Source organism: Arvicanthis niloticus, chromosome 1 (genome assembly GCF_011762505.2).
Source record: "Arvicanthis niloticus isolate mArvNil1 chromosome 1, mArvNil1.pat.X, whole genome shotgun sequence".
NCBI classification, from domain to species: Eukaryota; Metazoa; Chordata; class Mammalia; order Rodentia; family Muridae; genus Arvicanthis; species Arvicanthis niloticus.
In genome coordinates, this window is record NC_047658.1 from 19188506 (window position 1) to 19212813 (window position 24308).

Here is a 24308-nt window from a genome sequence, read left to right on the forward strand (position 1 = left end):
GACTAAGGGCGTGCATCGTCACTTCCGACTTTTTTCTCCAGGCAGGAGTGATGTGGGGGGGGGGGGGGGAGATTCGGAACAGCATTTTTCTGAGTATCCCTGGCTGTCTTGAACTCACTCTGTAGACCAGGCTGACTTCAAACTCAATGGTCCGCCTGCCTCTGCCTCCCAAGCGTTGGGATTAAAGGTATGAGCCACCACGCCCCTGCTAACAGTGGATTTTTATTAGAAGACAAAATACTCAATGTTTTAAATTTTTATTTATGTATTTTTTTAATGTAGGAGTGCTTTGTCTGCATTTACACCTGCATGCCAGAACAGGGCATCAGATCCCTATTTAGATGGTTGTGAGCCACCCTGTGGTTACTGAGAATTGAGCTCAGGACCTCTGGAAGGGCAGCCAGTGTTCTTAACCACTGAGCCATGTCACCATCCCTTGTTTGTTTGCTTGTTTTTCCAAGACTAGTTCTGGCTGTCCTGAAACTCACTTTTTACACTAGGCTGGCCTCACTGAGATCTGATTGCCTCTGCTTCCAGACTCTGAGATTAAAGGCATGCATCACATGCTGTTGAGATTAAGAACACTGGCTGCTTTCCTGCAGCTCCCGGGCAAAAAAGGAGAGAGAGAGAGAGAGACAGAGAGAGAGAGAGAGAGACCTTTTAAAATCTATTTTATGTGAATGTTTTCTGCCCCCCATGTGTATCATGTCTGTAATGGTTAGTTAATGCACATGGAAGTCAGAAGATGGCATCTAACCTCGTGTAACTGGAGTTAGAGATGATTGTGAAGCTCCATGTGGAGAGTTCTGGGAACAAACTTTGGGTCCTCTGCAAAGAGCAGCAAGTGTTTAAGCCCTGACTTGTCTTTCTGGTCCCTTGGTTGTTTTTGCTGTGTCTGTCTGGTTTTTGTCTTGTTTTCAGACAGGGTGTTTCTTGGGTCTCGAACTCACAGAAGTCTACCTGCCACTTCCTCCCGAGTGCTGAGATTAAAAGCATGTGCCACCATGCCTGCCCAGTCTGTTTATTTTGAAAAGTCTTACAGTAAGTCCACACTGTCCTAGGACTTACAGGGTAATCAGGCCAGAGTCTTTGGGCAATTTTCCTCCTGTGTACAGAGAAGCAGCCACCCCGCCCAAGGCCTGCCTTTATGGAGCCTCCTCCTTTTTTTTTTAAATACATGTTTCTGTTTCCTTTGTTTTGTTTTTGTCTTTTGACAGGACCTGTATTGTATTCCAGGAGTGCCTGGAACTTACCATGCAACCTGGGCTGAACCAACTCGACCTGTGTAGGCCCAGCTGCCCTGGAACTCAGCAGTCCTACCCAGTATGGAGGTTACAAGCATGACCTCAACAAATAGTGTGAGGAGAACACTGCTAAGCAGACTCTGTCTTCACAGGCAGGCATCTGCAGTTTGCATTTATACAAAGGTTCTGCTTATATAATTTGAATTTCTGACTGGCCTACATTCTCATGGAGGTGGGGCTCTGCTCAAATCCCAGATCTAGATCCAGAGATCCAATCCCAGCCTTTTCCTCCTGGTGTGTGTGTTTGTGGAGAGAGAGAGAGAGAGAGAGAGAGAGAGAGAGAGAGAGAGAGAGAGAGAGGAAATGAGAGAGTGTATATGTAGCCTATATGTGCTGTATGTTGTGTTTCTGGGGCTGGATCCCAGGGCCTCACACCTCACTGGGCAATGCGCTCTGGGAGCAACTCTGAGCTCTGGTCTCTATCTTTCTCTAAATGTAGTGAGGTTCCATACCTTCCTTATAATGGGTTATCAGTCTGATCTGAGGGAGAAACTTCAAACTGGCCATTTAACTCTGTCCTTGCCAGAACCCAACACTTCTAGGGCTATCTCCTCCTTCCAGGACCGGTGCTGACCATCTCAGCACCATCGCTGCCCCATTTGGTCAAGGCTACACTTGTGACTGTGGTGACTAGTCCATGAGTCCTTATTTCTAGCTCATGCCTTCCCAGGTACCCACCGGCCAGGCTCTATCCCAGCTTTCCAAGGTTTTGGGGAGTTGGAGATGCCATTCTTCAGAAGACCTAGGACAGCTCTCTTGAAGGTGTCAGGAGCTTAGAATCTCAGTAACAACAAACCCATTCTGCCCTGGGGTTCCAGCCCCTCTCCAAACATAGAGGAATCCCAGCCACAGCTTAAGGGAGCCCAATCCCTCCCCTTAGCTGTGGGGGGCAGCTGAGCCAGGGGTCAAGTTGTAGTGGGGAGGCCAGAAGAGGCGGGGAGAGCCAGGATTGGGAGGGGAGACAGCAGTGTGGGCGGCTGCCAGAGAGAGAGCCCAGCAGAGAGGAAAGAGAAACTGGGAGAGAGAGGAAGAGAAAGTGAGGAAGAGGACTCGAAAAGGAAAGGAAACAGATGTGTCTGGTCAGGGGGACAGAGGAAGAGACAGAGTGTGGAGAGCGGAAGTGGGATAGAGTGGGGGAGGGGCAGCAGTAAGGTAGGGAGAGGTGACATAGGCAGGGGGGAGACAGAGAGACACAGAGAGACAGAGGGACACAGGAAGGAGACAGAGAGGGAAAGAGAGAGGAGAGAAAAAGAGAGAGAGAGCTCACAACAGAGAGAAGAAAGCAAATAGTTGAGGAGAGAGGCCAACTCTGAGAGGCAGTGTCTGAGACACAAAAAGGTGTTGACAGATCCTGTCACCAGGACACCAGAGCTGGGTAAGTCCCTGGCTGGGCTGGGAGGGATTTGCCTGGATGCCCATTCCTGGTGTCTTAGGACTTATCCTGGGAGTTGGGCATAGATGGTTTGGGGGTTCATGAGGGAAGACAGGGACAGGCAGCCCAGGCACCCTGAAGGAGGCAGGAATTGGAATTCCTATGCATAGAGGGGGTCACATTCCTGGCCAGTATTCAGTGGGCAAGAATAAAGAGGCCCCTCTTCTTATGGCCTGACTGCAGACAGCTGCCCCCTCCCCGCAGCTGCCAGAGCCGCCCACCTCTCTTGGCACTGCTCTTGGTATGTGATCCCTGGCCATGGCCTCCCCCAGCCCCTCAGTCCCCAAACAACAGTTTCTTTCTCCTCAGCCTCCTCTGACCTTTGAGCCATGACCCAACAACTCTGTCCTCAGCCTCCATCAGTGGAGAGACACAGACCCCTTTTTCTTTTTCCCCCAAGCTCTCGATGGAGCAGGGCCGACCCCGGAGCAGCCTCAGCCTGGCCAGCAGCGCTTCCACCGTATCCTCTCTGAGCAGCCTGAGCAGCAAGGTGCTTCCATGCTTCTGGATGGGATAGGGAGGAGGGGGCTCTGGGCTGTCCCACCCCATTTCCTAGCTGTGGGTTCTGTGCCATCACAGGGACTGCAGTGGTCATGGATGAGGATCCTTAGTGACTGGGTTTGCCAGATTGGTCCCAAATTGAGCATCAGCTGCAGCCGGGAATTTGGAGAGATTCCCAGCTCTGTCCCCACCCCTCTCAGTCTTCCTAATTCTAAGCCAGAAGAACAAATAAACCCAGACGGAGGGAGAGGAGATGACTATTCTTGACTGGACTAGGGGACTTCCATGAAACCCACCCACTTACAACCCCACGTGGTGGTTCACAACTGTAATCTGGGCAGGCAGAGGCAGGAACATCCAAAGTTCAAAGTTCTCCTCGGCTACATATAAAGTTAGAGGCTAGGTGAGACCCTGTCTCATGTAAAACAAGAACCCAAGCCAGAGCTAGCTATGGTGACACATTTTTTTTTTTTTTCGAGACAGGGTTTCTCTGTATAGACCTGGCTGTCCTGGAATTCACTCTGTAGACCAGGCTGACCTCAAACTCAGAAATCCGCCTGCCTCTGCCTCCCAAGTGCTGGGATTAAAGGCGTGCACCACCGCCCGGCGGCGACACACATCTTTAATCTCAATGCAGAGGCAGGCCGACCTTGGTGGGTTTGAGGCCAGCCTTGTCTACTTAGTGAGTTCTGGGACAGATAGAGCTACATAGACCCTGTCTTGAAAAACAAAAGCAAGCAAGCAAACGAAACACAAAACCCAGGTCGTATATAGTGATACATAACTCACATTCCAACATTTAAGAAGAGCAGGAGGATTAGAAGTTTAAGGTCTACCTTGGCTACGTAGTAATTTGAGGATAGCCTGGGCTATATAAATATCACCTAGGACAGAATTTGCCTTACTCCCTTAAGTTCAGAGACCAAACAGATTTGTTTCCAGCCTTGGTCAGCCTATTCCCAAGGGGGGGTGATCCAAGACAGCTTGGACATGGGGTGGGTAAAGTCTGTGGGTCCGCAGTTGACCGCTCTGAGGGAAGTGAAAGATAAGAAATCCCTCTCTCCCCAATCCCAGCATCAAAGGCATCCGTCCACCATGGCTTCAGTCTGGAAAAGTCTTCTGTGGGGAACCTCCTGGTGTGGATTGCAGATGTTCTCTGGCAGGTCTGAAGGTGGCAGTAAAGAACCTGCTCCTGTCAGGGACACTGCTCCAGGGTCTCAAGCCCACACCATATTTGGAACTATGTAGCCAAAAATGACCTAAAACTTTGTGTTGTTTTTTGAGACAGGGTCCCACTGTGTATCCCTGACTGTCCTGGAACTCCCTCTGTAGCCCAGTGTTGAACTCAGAGGCCTGCCTCTGCCACCCAAGTGCTGGGTTTAAAGGCATATGCCACCAGTCAACAGCCTTGAACTTCTAATTCTGCTTCTACCTCCAAAATGACAGGATTACAGGAATAGTGTAAACCCTTGGTTTATGCAGTGCTAGGATTTGAACACATGCTTCCTATATGTTAAGGGAGCAGGGTCCCAACAGAGCGGACTAAATCCCTTGTTACTTTTTTGTTTGTTGTAAGACTCGGTCTCAAACAGCACTGACTGTCCTGGCACTCATTGTGTTGCTAGGATGACCTTGAGACTCTGATCCTCCTATATCTCCCAAGTGCTGGTTTTACAGGCATGTGCCGCCCTCCTCAGCCTCCTTGCCTGCCTTCTGAGAGAAATCCACTTGGGATCCAGTCCCAGAAGTCCTCATTCATTTCTGTTCCTACTGTACCTCAGAAGCCTACTCGTGCGGTACACAAGGTCCATGCCTTTGGGAAAAGGAACAATGCACTTCGGCGAGACCCCAACCTGCCGGTCCACATCCGTGGCTGGCTGCATAAGCAGGTAAGGTTAGAGGGAGGGTGTTGTGTCCTGTTTCTGAGTTTTTCTTTCACATCCCCAATGGATACATTCAGCCCCACCCCCCAACCTGTTACTGTTTCCTCCATATCTGAACAATTCTTTCCCTGTGCTTTGAATGTTTCAGTCCTGGCCTCAGGACACAGATTGTATTAGTCATTAGTCAGGGTTCTCTAGAGTCACAGAAATTATGGGTAGTCTCTATCTAGTAAGGGAATTTGTTGATGACTTACAGTCTGTAGTCCAACTCCCCAGCAATGGTCAGCAGCTGTGAATGGAAGTCCCAGGATCTAGCAGTCACTCAGTCCCACAAGGCAAGCAGACAAAGAAGAATCTTCCTTCTTCCAGTGTCCTTATATAGGTCTCCAGCAGAAGGTGTGGCTCAGATTAAAGGTGTGTGCCACCAGGCCTGGGCCTGGGACTTGCTTTGTCCCAGATGACCTTGAACTCAGAGATCTCCTGGCCTTGGTCTCCTGAGAATCATAGCCACTATGCCTCAAGTTCTCCATGCCAAGATCCAGGTCAGAATCTGGTATCTCCCAGCCTCAAGATCAGGATCACAGCTGAGCCTTCCAATTCTGGATTGTAGTTCATTCCAGATATAGTCAAGGTGACAACCAGGAATGGTCACCACACAGGTTATACAGATGAACAAGTACCTAAGCCATACTTAAGATCATGGTGGCACATGCCTTTAATCCCACCACTCTCGAGGCAGAGGCAGGCGGATCTCTGTGAGGTTAACATGATCTACAGTAGTAAGACCCAGGACAGCCAGGGCAATGGAGAGACCCGTCTCAAAATACTCAACCAAATCAAAAGAAAACAAGATAACAATCAGGGTGGGGCAGGAATCGTGTGATGGGTGGGTAAATAAGTAAATGGACGGGCCTACAATCTCACTGCTAAGGATGTAGAGACTGGAGGCTCTTCAAGGCTAGCCTCAGCTACAGAGCAAATTCAAAGCCAACCTGGGCTACTTGAGACCTTGTAGCAAAACAAAACCTACACAACTTTGAAAAGGCTGTTGGAGGTTTGTGGAGAAGAAACACATGAGAGGAACCCCCTACATCTCAGGCTTTGAACATTTGCACCAAGTCCCGGTCTATGAAACCTCTGTGGTGCCTCACTGCAACCAAACCTTCCAGAAGCTTCTCAAACCCCAATGGGGCAGATGGGAGACACAATGCTTTCTAAGGCATCATTTAAAAGTGGCCAAACTCAAGCCGGATGGTGGCCCAGCACTAAGGAGACAGAGGCAGGTTTGAGGCCAGCCTGGTCTACAGAGTTCCAGGACAGCCAGGACTACACAGAGAAACCCTGACTCCAGGGGAAAAAAAAAAAAATAGCCACCAGATGTGCCATCACCCGTCACAGCACCTAGCTGTCAGCCATCCATAGAAATCCACCACATCAACACAAACTATCAGCCACCCCAGTCACAACACACTCTTTGTGTCTCTGTCCCTATCTCTTTCCTCTGCCCCCCACTTTGAGTGCTTGACTCTCTCTGGGACTCTGCCCCCATCTCTCCTCAGGGTCTCTATCCCTCTGCCCCCCTGGTTCACTTCCTCCATCTGGTTTCTTCTGTATTCAGCCTCTTGTCTCTCTCCCTAGGACAGCTCAGGCCTCCGGCTGTGGAAACGCCGTTGGTTCGTCCTTTCAGGGCATTGCCTCTTCTACTACAAGGGTCAGTGCCTGGCTGGTACTTCACCAGTTTCTCCCTGGGTCTTCTGGGTACCATGACCCCTTCCTGACCTCTGACCTAACTCCTATCTGCAGACAGCAGAGAGGAGAGTGTCCTGGGCAGTGTATTGTTACCCAGCTACAGTGTCAGGCCAGACGGGCCAGGAGCCCCACGTGGCCGGCGGTTCACCTTCACAGTGAGTATAATTGTGGGTTCTAGTTAGTTGGTAGGTGGGAACTTGATGTGACCACTCATTGGGGTTTCTGAATTTGGAGATAAGAAGTCTTACCATGCGCCGGGCAGTGGTGGCGAATGCCTTTAATCCCAGCACTTGGGAGGCAGAGGCAGGCGGATTTCTGAGTTCGAGGCTAGCCTGGTCTACAGAGTGAGTTCCAGGACAGCCAGGGCTACACAGAGAAACCCTGTCTCAAAAAACCAAAAAACCAAAAAACCAAAAAAAAAAAAAAAAAAAAAAAAAAAAAAAGTCTTACCATGCTTCCTCTAAGTTCTGGTCCCAAGCCTCTGTCCCTTGCAGGCAGAGCACCCAGGCATGAGGACCTATGTCCTTGCAGCTGACACATTGGAGGACCTGAGAGGTTGGCTTCGAGCACTGGGAAGGGCCTCCCGTGCAGAGGGGGAAGATTGGTGAGTTCGAGCCCGGCTTTCATGTGCCCCATAAGCTTCTCCCTCTGTAGGACAGTCATTCAAATATGCAATTACTATCTATCTCCTAAGTAGACCCTACACTCAAAGACCCCTCTTCCCAAAGAACTTCCTCCAATAGCAAAAAGGGGTTCTCTTTTAAGATCTGCCTACCTTTTTGTCCAGCTGATCTTTCAGTACCCACAGACATTCTCAACTCCACCCAAGGAGTTAGACACTCTGATGACTTCCTGGCTGGTGTCCTAAGTCAGCTTTGAGGCCATGCTGCATCGTTAAAAAAAGACTTCTTTCTTTTTATTTTGTGTATATGAGTGTTTACTAGCATGTATGTATGTATGTGTGCCACGGCCTGGTGCTCTCAGAGCCCAGAAGAGGGTGTCAGGTCCCCTGGGATTGTAATTGTAGTTGTTAGTTGCCTTGAGGGTGCTAGGGATTGAAGCCAGATCTTCTGGAAGAGCAGTTCTGGAAGAGCTCTTAGCCTGAGCCCTCTCTCCAGCTACAAGGGCCAGGCCACATTTAAAACTGTTTGCAAATCAATCAATCAATCTATCTATCTATCTATCTATCTATCTATCTATCTATTTTTACTTTTTGTTTTTTTGAAAAGGGATCTATGTAGCCCTGGCTGTTCTGGAACTTGCTATGTAAACTAGATTGGCCTCAAACTTCCAGAGATTCGTTTTGTTTTGTTTTGTTCTTTTGAGATAGGGTTTCTCTGTGTAGCCCTGGCTGTCCTGGAACTCCGTCCCCTTTCATTCCCAGCCCCCTTTCAGGTGAACCCAGTTGACTTGTGGCCGTGGGCAGCTACAGTTGCTTGCTTCTTTCTTTCTTTCTTTCTTTCTTTCTTTCTTTCTTTCTTTTGTTTTGGTTTTGTTTTTTTTGAGACAGGGTTTCTCTGTGTAGCCCTGGCTGTCCTGGAGCTCACTCTGTAGACCAGGCTAGCCTCGAACTCAGAAATCCGCCTGCCTCTGCCTCCCAAGTGCTGGGATTAAAGGCGTGCGCCACCACCGCCCGGCTTTCTTCCTTTCTTAAGATTTATTTATTTATTTTATGTATGTGAGTACACTGTAGTCATCTTCAGACACACCAGAAGAGGGCATCGGATCCCATTACAGATGGTTGTGAGTCACCATGTGGTTGCAGTCTTAACTCTCTTAACCACTGAGTCATTTTTTTCAGCCCCCGCTTTTTTTTTTTTTTTTTTCTTAAACAAGGTTTTACATCACTCAGACCAGCCTAGAACTGGCTGTGTAGTTGATGACCTTCTGATCACACTGGTTCAACTTTCCAAGTACTAGAATTCAGGTGTGGGCCGCCACACCCAGTGGTGTGTGGACTTGCCCTCCAGACTTCTTGTATATCACTGGACAGGCATTCTGCCAACTAAGCCACAGTGAGCCTGTGTGATTCTGTGTTTGGTTGTGTATCTATGTGTGCATGTACACAGATGAGTTTGGGTGCTGGTGGATGCAGGAGGTGTTGGATCGCTCTGGAACTAAAGTAGTTACAGGTGATTGTGAACTGCCCAGTGTAGGTGCTAAGAGCTGAACCTGGGTCCTCTAAAGAGCAGCAAGCCCTCTTAACTACTGAGCTAACTCTCCAGTTCTTGTTTATTTACTGGGGGTTGAAGCCACGGTTTCATACTTTATTTAAGACATCTGTTTAGCAATGAGCAACCTCCCCAGCCCTACTTTTAAAATGAAAGAGAGAAAGAGAGAGAGAGAGAGGAATGCGTGTGAGTGTGCATATGCCTGGGTCAGTGCATGTGGAGGCCAGAGCTGGGCATCAGGTGAATTTCTCTACTGCTGTCCACCTTATTACCATGAGACAGGGTCTTCTCACTGAGCTGGAAGCTTGCTGTATTAATCAAGCTGACCAGCCTACAAGCTCTCTGCATCTTAACTGTCTCAGATCCCCAGTTTCCTAGGGTATAGGCCCTCAGAACCGTGCCTACCTGTTTGGTTGGTTGGTTATTTTCGTTTTTGAGACAGGTTTTCACTACATAACCAGATTGGCCTGGAACTCAGATCCAGCTGTCTCTGTCTCCCTGGGGCTGGCATTAAAAAGTGTGTACCTTGCTCTGACTGATTGCTGTTTTGGGGACAAGGGTTCCATTTGTACTCATCCAGGATGGCCTTGAGTTTAGGCCCTTCCTATTGTGGGCCAATTTTTTTTAAAGATTTATTTATTTATTTTATGTAAATGAGTATACTGTCACTGGCTTCAGACACACCAGAAGAGCACATCGATCCCAGTACAGATGTTTGTGAGCCACCATGTGGTTGTTGGGAATTGAACTCAGAACCTCTGGAAGAGCAGCCAGTACTCTTAACCTCTGAGCCATCTTCTCCAGCACCTGTGAACAAAATGTTTTGAAAAAATGTGTTCACACCAGATCTTGGGGGACTAATGCTAGGTAATCACCAAGAACTCAAGGACAGCCTGGGCTACAGAAATGCTGTCTCAAAAAACAAACAAACAACACCCCCCCCACATCACCATCACCCCCCAATGTCAGACTATCTCAAGCACTTTCCCATTCTATCCCAATTCCTAGACCTCAGGGCACTGGGTCCTGTGCCAGTAGACCCAGTGTCCTGTTAGGAGCAGGAATGAGGAACATATCCCTCTTCTTGTCCACTTGCTAGTGGACTACCAAGGTCACCTGTACGTCCCAGGCCTGGGGAAGGTCCCGGGGGTCCTGGAGGACCCCCAGAGGTGAGCAGAAGGGAAGAGGGGCGCATCTCAGAATCGCCAGAGATAGCTCGGCTCTCCAGAGGTCTTGGCAGACATGAAATGCACCCCAGCTGTACAGCTGATCTGCAGCCTGACACCTGGAGTCGGAGAACCAGGAGCCCAGAGTAAGAAGGAGCCCTTTGGGGGTTTGGCCTAGTGGTAGGGCAGAGGAAGGACTGGTTGGAACTGGGACATTCGGTTGGAGGTCTAAGGAAAGAGGGAGCTAGTTGGAGGCGTGGCTTAAGGGAAGGATGGGGCCCCAAGAGGCTTGGGTCGAGGCTTCGTCTATTTATTGCAGGCAAATGGATGCATATATTCCCAACGGGAACTCACCCACCCTGCCTCGCAGAGAGGGGTCGTGCGACTCAGAGAAGCCAGACACCATTGTTGGGTAGTGAGGTGTACTGGGAGCAGGGACAAGACTAACTCAGTTTCCCGATTCTTTCCTTTCCACAGGCTGTTCTCGCCCCTTTCCCGTCCTCCCTCCCCTCTGAGCCTTCCCCGTCCTCGGTCTGCCCCGGCCAGGCGACCCCCTCTCTCAGCAGGAGACATTTCATTTCCTGCCCGACCGCACACTCCCTTGAGTCGCATAGATGTCCGACCTCCTCTGGATTGGGGACCCCAAAGACAGACCCTCTCCCGACCTCCCATTTCACGCAGAGGACCTTCCTCTGAAGCTGGCGGAGGACGGCCACCCAGGAGTCCCCAGCCCAGGACACCAGAGCATAGAACACAGGTGCGTGGAGGGAGCAGATACCCTCCCATTAGGGTTCATCACTCGCTTTCCAGGCCAGTGATTGAGTCATGCCTCCCGGGAATTATGGGGAGTTCACAATGCAACTGCCCCCCCCCGCCTCCCCCCCCCCCCCCCCCCCCCCCCCCCGTCCCCCCAGCTCTAATATCAAAGGCTAGTGATTCCATGTCCTATCAGGTCTCTGGATTGTTTTGTTTCGTTTGTATTGTGGGTATTGTAGTCCAGAATACTCTCCTTCAAACTGTGAGGCCAAAGCATAGTTTGGCTTCCAGTTATTGTTTCAAAATAGCCAGCCTCCTGATAGTTTCTCTAAGAATCACGGGTTTATAGCGCAGAATATCTGTTGCTAACTTCCAGCAGCCCCTAGTGGTTTTGCTTTGCTAGTCCCATTTATTAATACTGTGTGTGTGTGTGTGTGTGTGTGTGTGTGTAGCCAGTATAGTTGGGGATATGTGTGTATGTGCTCCAAACCGGCTGTTCCAGGCAAGTACTCTACCACTGACCTACTCTGCAGTGCTCTCTAAGTGGTCCAGGTAGGCGTGAAACTCACTCTATAGCCCAGGCCCCCAGATTAGCTCAGACGATGGCCAGCACCACTAGGCTCACCCAGATGTTTCTACGCATTTCTGTTTCAGTCTACCCAGGCCTCCTCTGGTTCATCCACTTATCTCCAGCTGCCCCCAAGACTCCCTGGGACCCAGGCCTCCATGATTTTGCTGGTAGGTTTCCTGCGACATCAGAAATCCATTTCTTGCTTGACCTCCTCACTGCCCTCTCCCAGGAGAGTTGTCTCCCGGCCAAAGAGCCTTGATCTGACCACTGAGGACCCGGGGTAGGTGCTGTTATTATTTTCCCATAGCTGATGGAACAAGGTATTAAATTTAAAAAAATGAGGACATGACTCCTAGGTATAGTCAAGAAAGTTTATTACTGTAGACACGAGGGAGAGAACAGGAAAGTGAAGCGAAGGGGCTGGATGGATTCAGGTTAGGGGACTGGGTGAGAAAAGTGCTGAGAGGAGCCAGGACTCTTCTTAATGCTAGTCTGTCAGGGCCAGCGCCTCTTTGCTATGTTAAATAGACATATTTAAATGTTTTACTTGCACGTATGTCAGTGTAACCTCTGCATGCCTAGTGTTCAGGGAAATCAGAAGAGGCATTGGGCTCTCCTGGACCTGGAGTTACAGATGATTGTAAGCTACTGGGTAGGTGCTGGGACCTGAACCTTGGGCCTCAGTAAGACCAACAGGTGCCTTTTCCCCCCAAATTTATTTTATGTACATTGGTGTACATAAAATTACCTTCATGTATGTCTGTGTGAGGGCATTGGGTCCCCTAGAACTGTTATTAAAAACAGCTGTGAGCCACCACGTGGGTTCTGGGAATTGAACCCAGGTCCTCTGAAAGAGCAAACAGTGCTCTTAATGGCTGAGCCATCTCTCCAGCCCTGACCTGACTGTTCTGATCCTCCTGTGTTGTCTTCCGAGGGCTGGGGTAGAAAGTGTGCACCTCCACGCCCAGCTTGCCAGTTTTCAATGTGTAAAGCATGCAAGCTGTGCGGACGCTGTTTCCCATCAACTGTTTTGCCTGTGGTTATTTGAGTAGTGAGCCTACTGGAATCTTTCTGAAGCTAAGATTCCTGCTGTCGGCTCCAGAGGTTTCTAAGGCTTGGAAGGCTGCCACTCAGGAGATGGTTGTCTGTCCATGGACAGAGGGCTCAGAACCTGCCAGTCACCATTGACCCTGGAATTTTCTCCTCCTTAGCCAGGACCCCCTGTGGACTCAACTTTGCATCAGAGCTTGGAGACAGATGTAAGTTCTCCCAGATCCAAACCCGGTTGAATTCTCAGAGTTAAAAGGGTTCTAGACCAGCAGTTTCAACCTACAGGTCTTGAGCTTTTTGAGGTGGCACGTCAGATATTTACATTACGACTCATAACAACAGCAAAATTACAGTTATGAAGTGGCAACAAAATAACTTTACGGTTGGGGGTCACCACAACATGAGGAACTGTGTTAGAGGGTCGCAGCCTTAGGAAGTGTGAGAAGCACTGCTCTAGATGGAACTGGGGCAGGGAAAGGCAGGCAAGATTGATAAACACTTCTCAACTTCCTCCCAGACTTTGTTGACCAAGCTGTGTGGTCAGGACCGGCTCCTGAGGCAGCTACAAGAGGATCTGGACAAGAGGCAGGAGGAGAAGGTACAGAGGGGTGTGCCTTAGCCGCTCATCAGAGTCAAGATGCTTCCCCTGGGGAGGGCCTGGGGAGGACATTTGCCCTTTTGGCTTCAGAAGTCTAATCACTGTGGTCTGTGCAGGAGCAGCTAGAGGCCGCCTTGGAGCTGACCCGGCAGCAGCTGGGCCAAGCTACCAGGGAGGCTGCAGCTTCTGGGAAGGCCTGGGGTCGCCAGCGCCTTCTGCAGGACCGGCTGGTGAATGTGAGGGCTGCTCTGTGTCACCTGGCTCAGGTGAGCATCTGAGAAGAGACTCACAGGCTTGTGCAGGTCGTTGTGGAGATTCTGCAGGCTTGTAGGTCGTCCTGGAAATGCCAGCGCACTCACAAAACCAACTCATAACTCAAAATCTGTCATCATTTAAAAATGTGTTCTTATTACGTGTCTATGTGTATGTGTGCACACGTGAGAGCGCATGTATGTATCCCAGGGCACCCATGTGAGCGCCAGAGGACAGTGTGAGGGAGTCAGTCTCTTCTCTTCTGTTGTTCCTGGGGACCAGGCTCAGGTCGTCAGACTTGGCAGCAAGTCCCTGTAACAACGGAGCTATCTTACTGGTTCCTCAAACCCGTAATTTTGATCATTACAGAGACTAAGGGCAAGTAGCTCAGCTGTAACAGAACTTAATTTAGTAGCTTGAGGATGGTGATGAACATCACTGGATTTTGTTTTTGTTTTGAGGGAGAGGCGTTTTGAGACAGTTTCTCTGTGTAGCCTCAGTTGTCCTGGAGCTCACCATGTCGATCAAACTGATCTCAAACTCACAGAGATCCACCTGCCTCTGATTCTCTATAGCTGGGATGAAAGGTTTGTGCTACCACACCTGGCCTAGAGAATGATTTTTAAAATGTGTTTTCTATTATACATACATGTGTGTGTGTGTGCATGTGGACATATATGTGCACATACATGGACACACACATATATGTGAATCCAGGCCTTCACTTACAAGCTGATCTGATTGGATTTTATCTTATATTTTTAATAGTCTCACTGTATGTTCCCAGCTGGCCTGGAACTCAGAGTTCTGCCTGCTTCTGTCTCCCTTGTGCTGGGATTAGAGGTGTGAGCCACCATGCCCTGCAAGGTGAAACCCAGATGATAATTTACTACCATCATGATCACACATTCTGTTGGCTTGATGACATCTTGGCAGGCCAGAGCATTTGCCCCCAAACCTCAGGGCCTGATTCTCAGACCCATATGGCAGATAAAGAGAAACAACTCAGGCTGGAGAGATGGCTCAGTGGTTAAGAGCACTGGCTGCTCTTCCAGAGGTCCTGAGTTCAATTCCCAGCAACCACATGGTGACTCAGAACCATCTGTAATGGGATCTGATGTATATGTAGGCAGACTGCTGTATACATAATAAATAAATACATCTTAAAAAAAAAGAAAAGAAACAACAACAAACCACTCTTTCCCAGTCACGCTTGCACACACAAGAATAAGTTCTTGCCGGGCAGTGGTGGCGCACACCTTTAATCCCAGCACATGGGAGGCAGAGCCAGGTGGATTTCTGAGTTCGAGGCCAGCCTGGTCTACAGAGTGAGTTCCAGGACAGCCAGGACTACACAGAGAAACCCTGTCTCGAAAAACAAAAAAAACCCAAAACAAAACAAGTGCTTAAAATAAGTTCTGTGTTACATGTGCCAGCGTGCTGGTGGAGGTCAGAGGACAACTTATTGGTGCCCTCCTTCCATGTGGGCTCTGGGAATAGAGTGCAGGTCTTCAGGCTTGCTGGTAAGCACCTTTTCCTCCTGAGTCTTTTCATAGTTCTCCTTAGGTAATTTTCACTGGCTTTGAATATGCTTTCCCTTAAAGTTACTATGTGACCTCAAAAAAAGTTCTCTAGATAAGAAAAATAGGATTGAAAGGGGCAGAGGCAGGGTATCTCTGTGAGTTCCAGGACAGCTGGAGTTACATACTGAGACCCTGTCTCACAAAACAAAACAACACAAGAACAAAGAAGAAAATTTTTACTGGAGAGATGGCTCAGTGGTTATAGCACTTGTTGCTCTTCCAAAGAACCTAGGTTCAATTTCCAGCACCCACATGTTGGCTCATAGCCATCCATAACTCCAGTTCCAGGGGCCCTGACATCCTCTGCTGGTCTCCATATACACCAGACATTCGCATGATGCACACACATATATGCAGGCAAAACATACATATAAAATAAATCAAAGAAATGTGAAAGGAAAAAGAAAAATTGTATTTATTTCATATGACCCTTGTGAGGCTCATGTCAAAACACAGAAATGAATAAATAGCTACTTAAAATGTAATCTCTAGGCTCTGTGGCTCTAAGGACCAGTCCATATCCACGGAATCACAGGTAGCACATGAACCGGGGTTCCTAGTAGTTGGAGCAAAGAAGATCAGAGGAGTTGCTGCCTGTCTGGACTGGGACTATCTGGAGGAAGCTGCCCTTCCTCTCAGCTGCGGCAAGATCTGGTAGTTCGAGAGACTAACCTTGTATCTCCATCTTCTTTGGGACTTTAGGAGCGAGAGCGAGTTTGGGACACATACAGCGGCTTGGAGCAGGACCTCGGCACCTTAAGAGAGACTCTGGAGTACCTGCTGCACCTCGGGTCTCCCCAGGTACATGCTCATCTCTGCCATCCCTGCCCACAGCACCAGAGCCGTAGATGCTAAGCTTCACCTGGGAGCCGTGGACACTCCCCTTGGGCCTGTGGACACTCCAGTGCTGCCCCAGGAGACAGAGTCCCACGCACTGGATTAGTGATTTTCTTCTTGATGTGACTTGACAGGAAGCCATTAAGGGAAATGTGTTTTGTTAGGTTGTATGTTGATGTATGGATTGAAGATAGAGATCTTCGCTGTATGGAAGGTAAGGCAGAGTTCATGTTGGCAGGAGCAGGGGCTGGGAATTCTCAAATCACAGTGGATCAAGATGCAGAGTCAGGGCTGGAGAGATGGCTCAGTGGTTAAGTGCTCTTGGTTCCCGGCACCCACATGGTGGCTCACAACCATCTGTAACTCCAACTTCAGGGGATCTGATGCCCCCTTGTGGCCTCCATATGTACCTGCAACTCACATACACATGCAGATAGACATAGAGCTACACACATTTAAAACAATAAAAATAAACATTTTTTTAAAAGATTTTTTTAAAAATTTTATGTATGTGAGTACACTGTTACTGTCTTCTGATACACCAGAAGAGGGCATTGGATCCCATTACAGATGGTTGTGAGCCACTATGTGGTTGCTGGGAATTGAACTCAGGACCTCTGGAAGAGCAGTCAATGCTCTTAACCACTGAGCCATGTCTCCAGTCCATAAACATTCTTTAAAAACAAGTGAAGTGGGAAGATGCTGGCATCCTCTCGCTCATGTGCACTCTTTAAGCAAATCTACAATGCTTTGTTTATGTTATTACATTTGTTTCTTCTTTTGTTTCTTGAGACAGGATATCTCTGTGTATAACCCAGGCTGTCCTGGAACTTGCTTTGTAGTCCAGGCTGGCCTCAGATTCACAGAGAAACTCCTGCTTCTGCCTCCAAAATGCTGGGATTAAAGGTATATGCCATCATGCCTGCCCTCACAATTTTTTTTTAAGTTAAAAAAATGAATTATGAACAGGACATGTCAAAATAAAAATAAATCAATTAAAGGCTTGCTGGATTTGCCATAACAGAACATTTCTCAAAAACAAAACAAAGCAAAGAAAAACTCCAGTGGGCTTTATAATGAAATGAGAAACTCACCACCCAAGGTCAAATCTTGAGCCGGATAGGCTGGACATCACTAGAAATGTACTGAGTTCAAGGACAGGAGAGAGAGCAGTGTGCGATGCAGGCTCCCCAGACTGGTTTCCCCAGTGCGACCTGTGGCTCTTGTATGAAGTTGAAAGCACGGGGCTGGGACATGGCTCATTGGTTACAAGCACTTACTGCTCTGTCAGAGGTCTCCGGTTCTGATTGAACAGCCACGTGCGGTAGCTCACAACCTTTATAACCTTTATAACTCCAGCGCCAAGGGTGTGGTTGCCCTTTCCTGGCCTCAGTGAGTAGTCACACACCTATTATCACCTACACAGAGAGACGTTGCACACTGTTCTCTCTCTCTCAGAGAGCCATGTCCGGCCGATCTGTCTCTGCATTTGACCTTAGGTGCTCAGGTTCTCATTTCATTATAAAGCCCACTGGAGTTTTTGTTTGCTTTTGTTTTATTTTTGAGAGTTGTCCTGTTATGGCAAGTCCAGCAAGCCTTTTATTAATTTATTATTTTTATTTTGGCATGTCCAGTTCATAATACGTTTTTTAACTTAAAATATTTTGTGAGGCCAGGCATGATGGCATATGCCAAACATATACATGAATTTAAAAAATATATATAATAATCATTTAAAAATTTGGGGCTGGAGAGAAGGCTCAGTAGGTAAAGGGACCTGTTGCCAAGCCTGATGTCTCAGGTTCAATCCCTGGGACCCATATAATGGAAGGAAAGAAACAAACCCCCAAATCTCCTGACCTCCACTCATGCACAAAAACACACACACACACACACACACAAGTAATTAAAAACTCGGAAGGAAAATAAAAAAAAATAAAATTAAAATTAAAAAGAAAAGAACAAAAAACAACAACAACAACAACAACAACAACAACAACAACAAAAAAAAAAAAAAAAAAAAAAAAAACTCGGAAGGTAGCCAGTCAGTTTTGGCACATGCACTTCGGAGGTATCACTTGAGGCCTGACTGGACTACATAGAGAAATCCTGTCTCAAACAAACAGATAAACAACAACAACAACAACAAAACCCAACAACAAACCCCTGAACACTTTGAAGGTGTTTTCTGTGCAGATTGACATCGGGATGGTAAGTTGTACAAGGAGTTTGAAAAGGCCACAGTCGGCCAAGATAACGTCAAGCTGGTTGGATTCGATGGCTTTCTGGCTGAGGCCATCTGCTGCGTCCGTTCGTGTATTTTCTCACCTTGAACAGATCCCTCTCCTGCCCCCAGGACCGAGCATCTGCTCAGCAGCAGCTGTGGATGGTAGAGGACACGCTGGCAGGCCTAGGTGGCCCCCAGAAACAGCCCCCACATACTGAGCCTAAATCTCCATCCCCTGTACCCCAAGGAGAGGAGTCCTCGGAGCGGGAGGTGAGATTTCCAGGTCCTCTATCACCTGTCCTAAGTGTCCCAACCCCCCAGGTCTGTCCCTTCCCCGTGATCACCTATCCAACCCCACTGACATCAGAAGAGGCTTTGAGTTTCCCAGAGCTGGTAGGATGCACCATCATATAGATGCTGGGACTTGAACCTGGGTTCTGTGCAAGAACCAGTCCTCTGACCACTGGGATGTCTCTTCTGTTTGCTCTCAGGACCCAACTCCAGGCAATGGTGCCAGGCTGGGTTTTCCCATTACAATGAATGTAATCTACACAGTCCCCCTACCATCGATCATTGTGTGTGTGTGTGTGTGTGTGTGTGTGTGTGTGTGTGTGTGTGTGCACATGTGTGTACTGATGCCACAAAGTCATCTGGAGGTCAGGGGTAATTTGTGGGGATCGGTTCTCTCCTTCTGCTGTGTAGACCCTGGGATGGAACTTAAATCGTCAGACTTGGTGGCAAGCACCCCTATCTGCAGAGAGATCTCACCAGCCCCTTATTTAGTAAATATATTGTTCTTCATTATTCTGTCTGTCACCTAACTTTCCCATCCGCCTCAGGCAGAATGGGCACCAACACCAAAGACAACCTCAAGTCTGCTTTGGTAAACTGCTATGTTTGTAGGGGCTAATTACAGAAGCATGGCTGTGTGACTCTAAGGCAGCTGCTTCACTGGGAAGTCCCTCAGAGACCCCCGTATCAGCCAGGTCCACAGCATAGCATGGCGCCCGTTGCACTCATGGGAAAAATCTCACGCTGCGTCAATGTTCCGACACTGCTTTAACTGCCTTACATAGCAAAGGTTGAATACTTTAAATGTTAAGCAATATGTTTAAGTTGAGAGGTTAAGAGAGGTCAAGCAACTTATTCAAATTCACACAGCTAATAAGTGACAGAGATGGAATTTGAAGCCAGCCTATCTGTCTCTGTCTGGGTTTGCAATCTTCTCCAAGCCGTGCCTCAGTTAATGACAGTATCTGATCCCTACTCCACCCTTTCAGAGCCTTTCAGAGTCACTGGAGCTCAGCTCCCCTCAGTCCCCTGAGGTAGACTGGGGTCGACCCCCAGGAGGTGACAGAGCCCTCAGCAGCCCTCAGTCAGGTGAGCACCCTGGTAGGGTGGGACTCTCTCTGTGTTCTTGTTCTGACTAAGTCCCCATCTGTCCTTCAAGGTGTTGGGTCTCCAAGGGTCTCCCGGACATCCAGCCCTGAATGTCCTCAACCTTCATCCCCGTCGCTGAGAACTAAGGTAGACCATCTCTGAGACACCTTAAGGCTGCCTTGTAACTCTGTGCACTGATCACCTCTGACCTCTCTATACTAGGAGAGGCCAGTTCAAAGGCCACACCAGAGCAGACAGTTTATCTCAAGTACTGGAAGCGGTTATGTGAAGAAGCTCTGTGATTTCGGGTAGTCACTAAGCTCCTCTGAGCCTCCGTGTTTCTCATCTGTGAAATGGCACGAATGCTACTGCCTACCACAGTGGCATGAGATTTAAAATAAAATCGTTAGAGGCGTGGCTCAGTGGTAGAGTCTTCTGTAGAATCCCACGGTGAGGCGGCTGGAGGTGTGGCTCCACAGTGAAGTTGGCCTGGCTCGGCAGGCGTTGGGTTCATTTGGCAGTACTTATCCAGATAAACGGGCTGGTGTTTTTCACTCAATGTCAAGTTACTGGGAGAAGCCGGCATGCCCAGGAATGGTGATACTTCCTTCTCCATAAGGCAGGATGGACAGGTGATGGAAGGAGACCAGAGATGGTAGGAATCGGCCATTCGCGGCCTGGAAGCCTTTGTCCTCAGCTACCTGGTTGTGTAGTGTCCAGTGCTAGGGAGGGGATGCAGCAGCCCCTGGTGTACAGGGGTCCCCTCTGTGACAAATGCTCTGTGAAGTGCCAGGCTGTTGCGGGGAAGTTCCTGGGGTAGAAAAAAGCCGAGGAAATCCAAGGTTAGATTTTTGGTCTGTCTCTCCCCAGGCCCCGCTGGTACGGCCCCGAATGAGCGCCCAGGAGCAGCTGGAGCGCATGCGTAGAAACCAAGCATGCGGGCTCCCTCTTCCTCGCCCTACCTCCCCAAGGCTCCTGACCCTGGGGAGGACACTGTCCCCAGCTCCCCGCCAGCCTGACATGGAGCAGAGGGTGAGGAGGATGGGGTCTTGGGTTGGGGAGCACGGTGTGAGGGGATCCTCTGCTTCTAGGTTCCTCAGTTCCGTTCTTTTTCTAGTCTCTCTCTTTCTTTCTTTTTGAGGCAGGGTCTCATGTATCCCAGGCTAGCCTTGAACTAGCTACATAGCCAAGGCTGGCCTTGAATTCGGGATCCTCCTCCTCATGGTTACAAACCATGCCTGTTTAAACAGTGCTGGGGGCAGGACCTAGAGCTCTGCGCATGCCTGGCAAACACACTCTTCATCGGACACAGTCACAATCCCTGTTGCCTCGTCCCACTTCCTTGTCCCACCCTGTTCCTCCTGCAGTTAGGGGACAGAAATAGGCAAGGAGGAGAAACCTTTCCTGAGGAGATACAGCATACACGGGCTCCCTAACCCCGGGAAGAGAAGCCACCAGACTATAGTAATGATTGTGCCAAAGTCGAGCTTGGCGAACCAACGAGGTTTTGGGGGTCACTAACAGGCTCTGTGTGAGGGGTTACTTCCAGAGATGACACAAAAGCAGCTGTAACTGTAACTCAGCAGGTTTTAGGCTTTCCCAGACATGACGTTTATGCTTCGCCTCAGTCTCTGGCTTCTTCCCAGGCTCAGGCTTGTCCCCTCTCCTCCACAAATGTTTCAGTTCAGAGGAAATGGCCATGAACCAGGTGGGAACAGGCATCTCCCTCTGCTTCCTGTTGGGACTCAGGCGCTCTTAGTTGTCCCGTGGCTTGAAAGAAGCCATGCTTGCCTGCAGCTCTCTCTTCCCCACTCCCTGTTGTACTTGCTATGCCAAACTAAAGTGACCTGGTGGGCGGGGCCTGAGTATGTATTTATCATCTTTCCTGACCACACCCTCTTCTCCTGCTAGGCCCTGCTTCCTAATAGCACAGTTAGCTGTAAACTCTTGTAATGATATTGGAGAGAGGGCTGCCTGGTTCTAAAGGAAGCTGACCTATAATTGTTAGGCCAGACAATTGTTCCCCTGCACAAGCTGGGAAACCCCCGTCTGCCCTCCTTCCCCCTCAACCCCACCCACACAGAGTAAACTCCGGGCTAACATGCCGTCACTTCTCTCCACGTTCTGGCCACGCACCCATGAGAGCCCGCCCAAGGGCTCAGCTTCTGACCATGTATGGACACAATCCCAGCTTCCTTCACCTGTGAGGTCGGTGAACCCATCCACCCCAGAGCTGCCTCCTAGTAAACCTGCTTTTACCCACTTTTATTCTGGTCTAATCTGGCCTGTATCTGCATGACTGAGGGAGAGAAAAAGTCTGTCGATAGTCTCATCAATGAAGGTGATCAGGAAAGAGGCTCAAGGCTGTGGCTGGCTGAGGTGAAAGGAGAGATGCTGACAAACAACTCCATGTGTGGGCCTAACCCTGGTGGTCCCTTAGAGGGAGGGAGTGAGAGAGGTACCCGAGAGGAGTGATGGGAGGCCAGAGGAGCCCTTCAGAGAGCACCCTCAAAGGGCCTCTCAGAGTCTATCCCCAACAAAGCAAAGTTCTGACATGTTATGGCTGTCAGGAGACTGGAAAATTCCAGATTGTATGGTGTGATTTAGTTCTGTGTAGCCTATGTGACAGGGAGCATGGAAGAGCCAGGTACCATGGGTTGTAAGCTGTCAAGACACAGCACTGACTACTGAGTTGTGAACTTCAGGGAGGCGTGGCCTGATTCAGGCCTGTCACTCACCTTTGGGTTAATTCATTGGTCAGATGAACCCTCTCATAGTCCAGTCACATCCCGGCAGCACCAAAGCCTGGGGACCAAACCTTGTGACAAATAAACCTTTGGGGGATATTTATATCCAAGTCGGAGAAGTCTTTGTAGGGAAGTGACAAACCATAGGCGTGGGTGTGACTTTGTGAACCTGATGTTCTTCAAGGTCATTTTGATCTGAGTCACCCCTGGCATCACCATAAACATAGGAAGTGGGAGCCCAGTGAGGCTGCTGCCCGGCTCCCATCCCAACTCTGAGGAGACGAGGCAGGAGGATCAGGAGTTCAAGGCCATCATCACCTATGTAATGAGTCAGAAGTCAATCTGAATTTCTTAAGAACCTGGCAGGGAAAGGTGGGGGGACCTGGGAGACGCTCAGTGATTGGCTTGGGAGTTTCAGAATCCGTGTAGATCTTATCTCAACCAAGAGCAGAGGATCAGAGGGGGGACACTTACTGTTGTCCTCTGACCTTTCTAGTATCTGCCTGTAGGTCTGTGGGGAGAGGGGGATAGAGAAGAAGGGGAGGGAGAGGGTGTCGAAGGAGGGAGAGAAAACAGAGGATTCAATGGCAAAATTATCTCCCACCCCCCAGCCCTTCTCTTTCTTTCCTTGCCCCCTCCTCTCCTTTCCCCCACCCAACTCTCGTCTCTTCTTTCCATCTGGACACAAGTCCACCAGGCTGACCTTGAACTTGTGACCATTCTCCATGACAAGAATTGTAACCGATAATTCCTTTCCAGCCTATTGTAGGAGCTGCGAAATGGCTCAGGAGTTCTGGGTCGTGGAGTAGGTATGGATCTGGAGCGGGGACTGCCAATGGGAGGGGGTTCTGAATGCAGACAGGGGGCAGTGGTGTTATCGTAGCTTCCTGTGTACCAGACAAGTCCCCAAAACTCCGAGTCCCCTGAGTTTCTATGGTATCTACAAAAGAGCCAGGAGGCCCCTCATGCCCAGCCAGAAGCTGCGGAACTTCTATGGCCTGTATCATAACCAGTGGTTCATCCAATAATGGAGACCTCACTGCTGGTCAAATGCAAACAGCCTGCACTTAAAAGTCCTCTAGATACAAGCTAGAGAGAGCCCCCAGCGACCCTCGGAGGCCTGTTTGATGCCAGTAGCTTATTTTCTATACTCCCAGGCATTCCACAGCCTACTCACCAGTATCTGGAGGCCACCGGGAGCGACTGCTCAGCCTCTCCCAAGCTCTGGCTACAGAGGCTTCCCAGTGGCACAGGCTGATGACAGGTGAGGTGCCCAGGCTCTGAACCCCTGCATCTGAGGGAGGAGGCCTGGAAGTGTGGGCCTCACATGTTTAAGTTAACACTTCTTGTTCTCTGTTTTTAGCCTCTCCAGGGAGAAATTCGGACACCAGGGGAGACCGTCTCCAGCCAAGCCCACAGCCTCCCAGTGAAGAACTGCCCCAGGTCACCTCGTCCCCAACTTCTCACAAGGCTACCTCTGCTGCCACAGGGTTCTCATGCCAAGGTAGCGGGAGAGGCCTGGCCCCCTGGGAGCCCAGGTGGGACCCTGGGAAGGCTCCTCCAGCTGTGGCCCAGGAAGAGGGGGCGTGGCCCCTGAGAGTCACTCTGCTGCAGTCCAGCTTTTGACTCCCATCTTTGCACTGGGCGCTACAAGCTGGAAGCACAACCGTGTGGTATGGGACCACTCGGGACCGCAGGAGAGACTCATTTCAGCGTGTATTCTAGGAGGGCTGGGGCTGCTATGGTCAAAGATCGGTTATCCCAACACTGTCCAAGCTTGGATTAAAACTTTGAACTATTAGTCAATAAATAGCTCTATTCTCTCTGTGGTTGTGACATTGTGTGCTTACAAACAAGAGTCAGGGCTTTAGAGTCACACAAAATTGGGAGCTAGATCTCAGAATATGGGTCTGAGGGAGGAGGCTGGAGCCTGGATCCTGAATCAAGGCAGAAGTGGCGCTGGTCTTACAAGTCAAAGGGAACAGGACTGGAGTCAGTCTGAGGGGGCAGAGCTGGGGCGGGGGTCCCTGAGTCTGAAGGAGGATTGTCAGTCCCCGGGTCTGAGAAAGAAGGACTAGGAAGGAGTTCCTCAGTTCTCCCA

The 24308-nt window shown here is 49.4% G+C and overlaps 1 protein-coding gene across 6 annotated transcripts; it reads left to right on the forward strand.

Moving 5' to 3' along the window:
- Window positions 1-77: 77 nt before the first annotated feature.
- On the forward strand, window positions 78-24032 carry Plekha4 (pleckstrin homology domain containing A4). Of its 6 annotated transcripts, XM_076934002.1 has the most exons (24): window positions 83-187; window positions 953-1041; window positions 1218-1358; window positions 3137-3226; window positions 5019-5126; window positions 6759-6831; window positions 6924-7024; window positions 7364-7473; window positions 10140-10352; window positions 10684-10963; window positions 11617-11700; window positions 12116-12185; window positions 12745-12792; window positions 13101-13181; window positions 13298-13447; window positions 15719-15817; window positions 16018-16067; window positions 18210-18350; window positions 19361-19460; window positions 19531-19607; window positions 20331-20492; window positions 22967-23016; window positions 23365-23471; window positions 23571-24032. In XM_076934002.1, exons 3-24 carry the CDS (start codon window positions 1326-1328, stop codon window positions 23831-23833), a joined length of 2490 nt encoding a protein of 829 aa, XP_076790117.1. In that variant the 5' UTR covers window positions 83-187; window positions 953-1041; window positions 1218-1325; the 3' UTR covers window positions 23834-24032. The 6 variants fall into 6 exon arrangements, with proteins under 6 accessions (XP_076790129.1, XP_076790121.1, XP_076790114.1 ...); XM_076934006.1 differs by having other exon boundaries at window positions 80-1041; window positions 4915-5126; XM_076933999.1 differs by having other exon boundaries at window positions 81-1041.
- The last annotated feature ends 276 nt before the right edge of the window (window positions 24033-24308 follow it).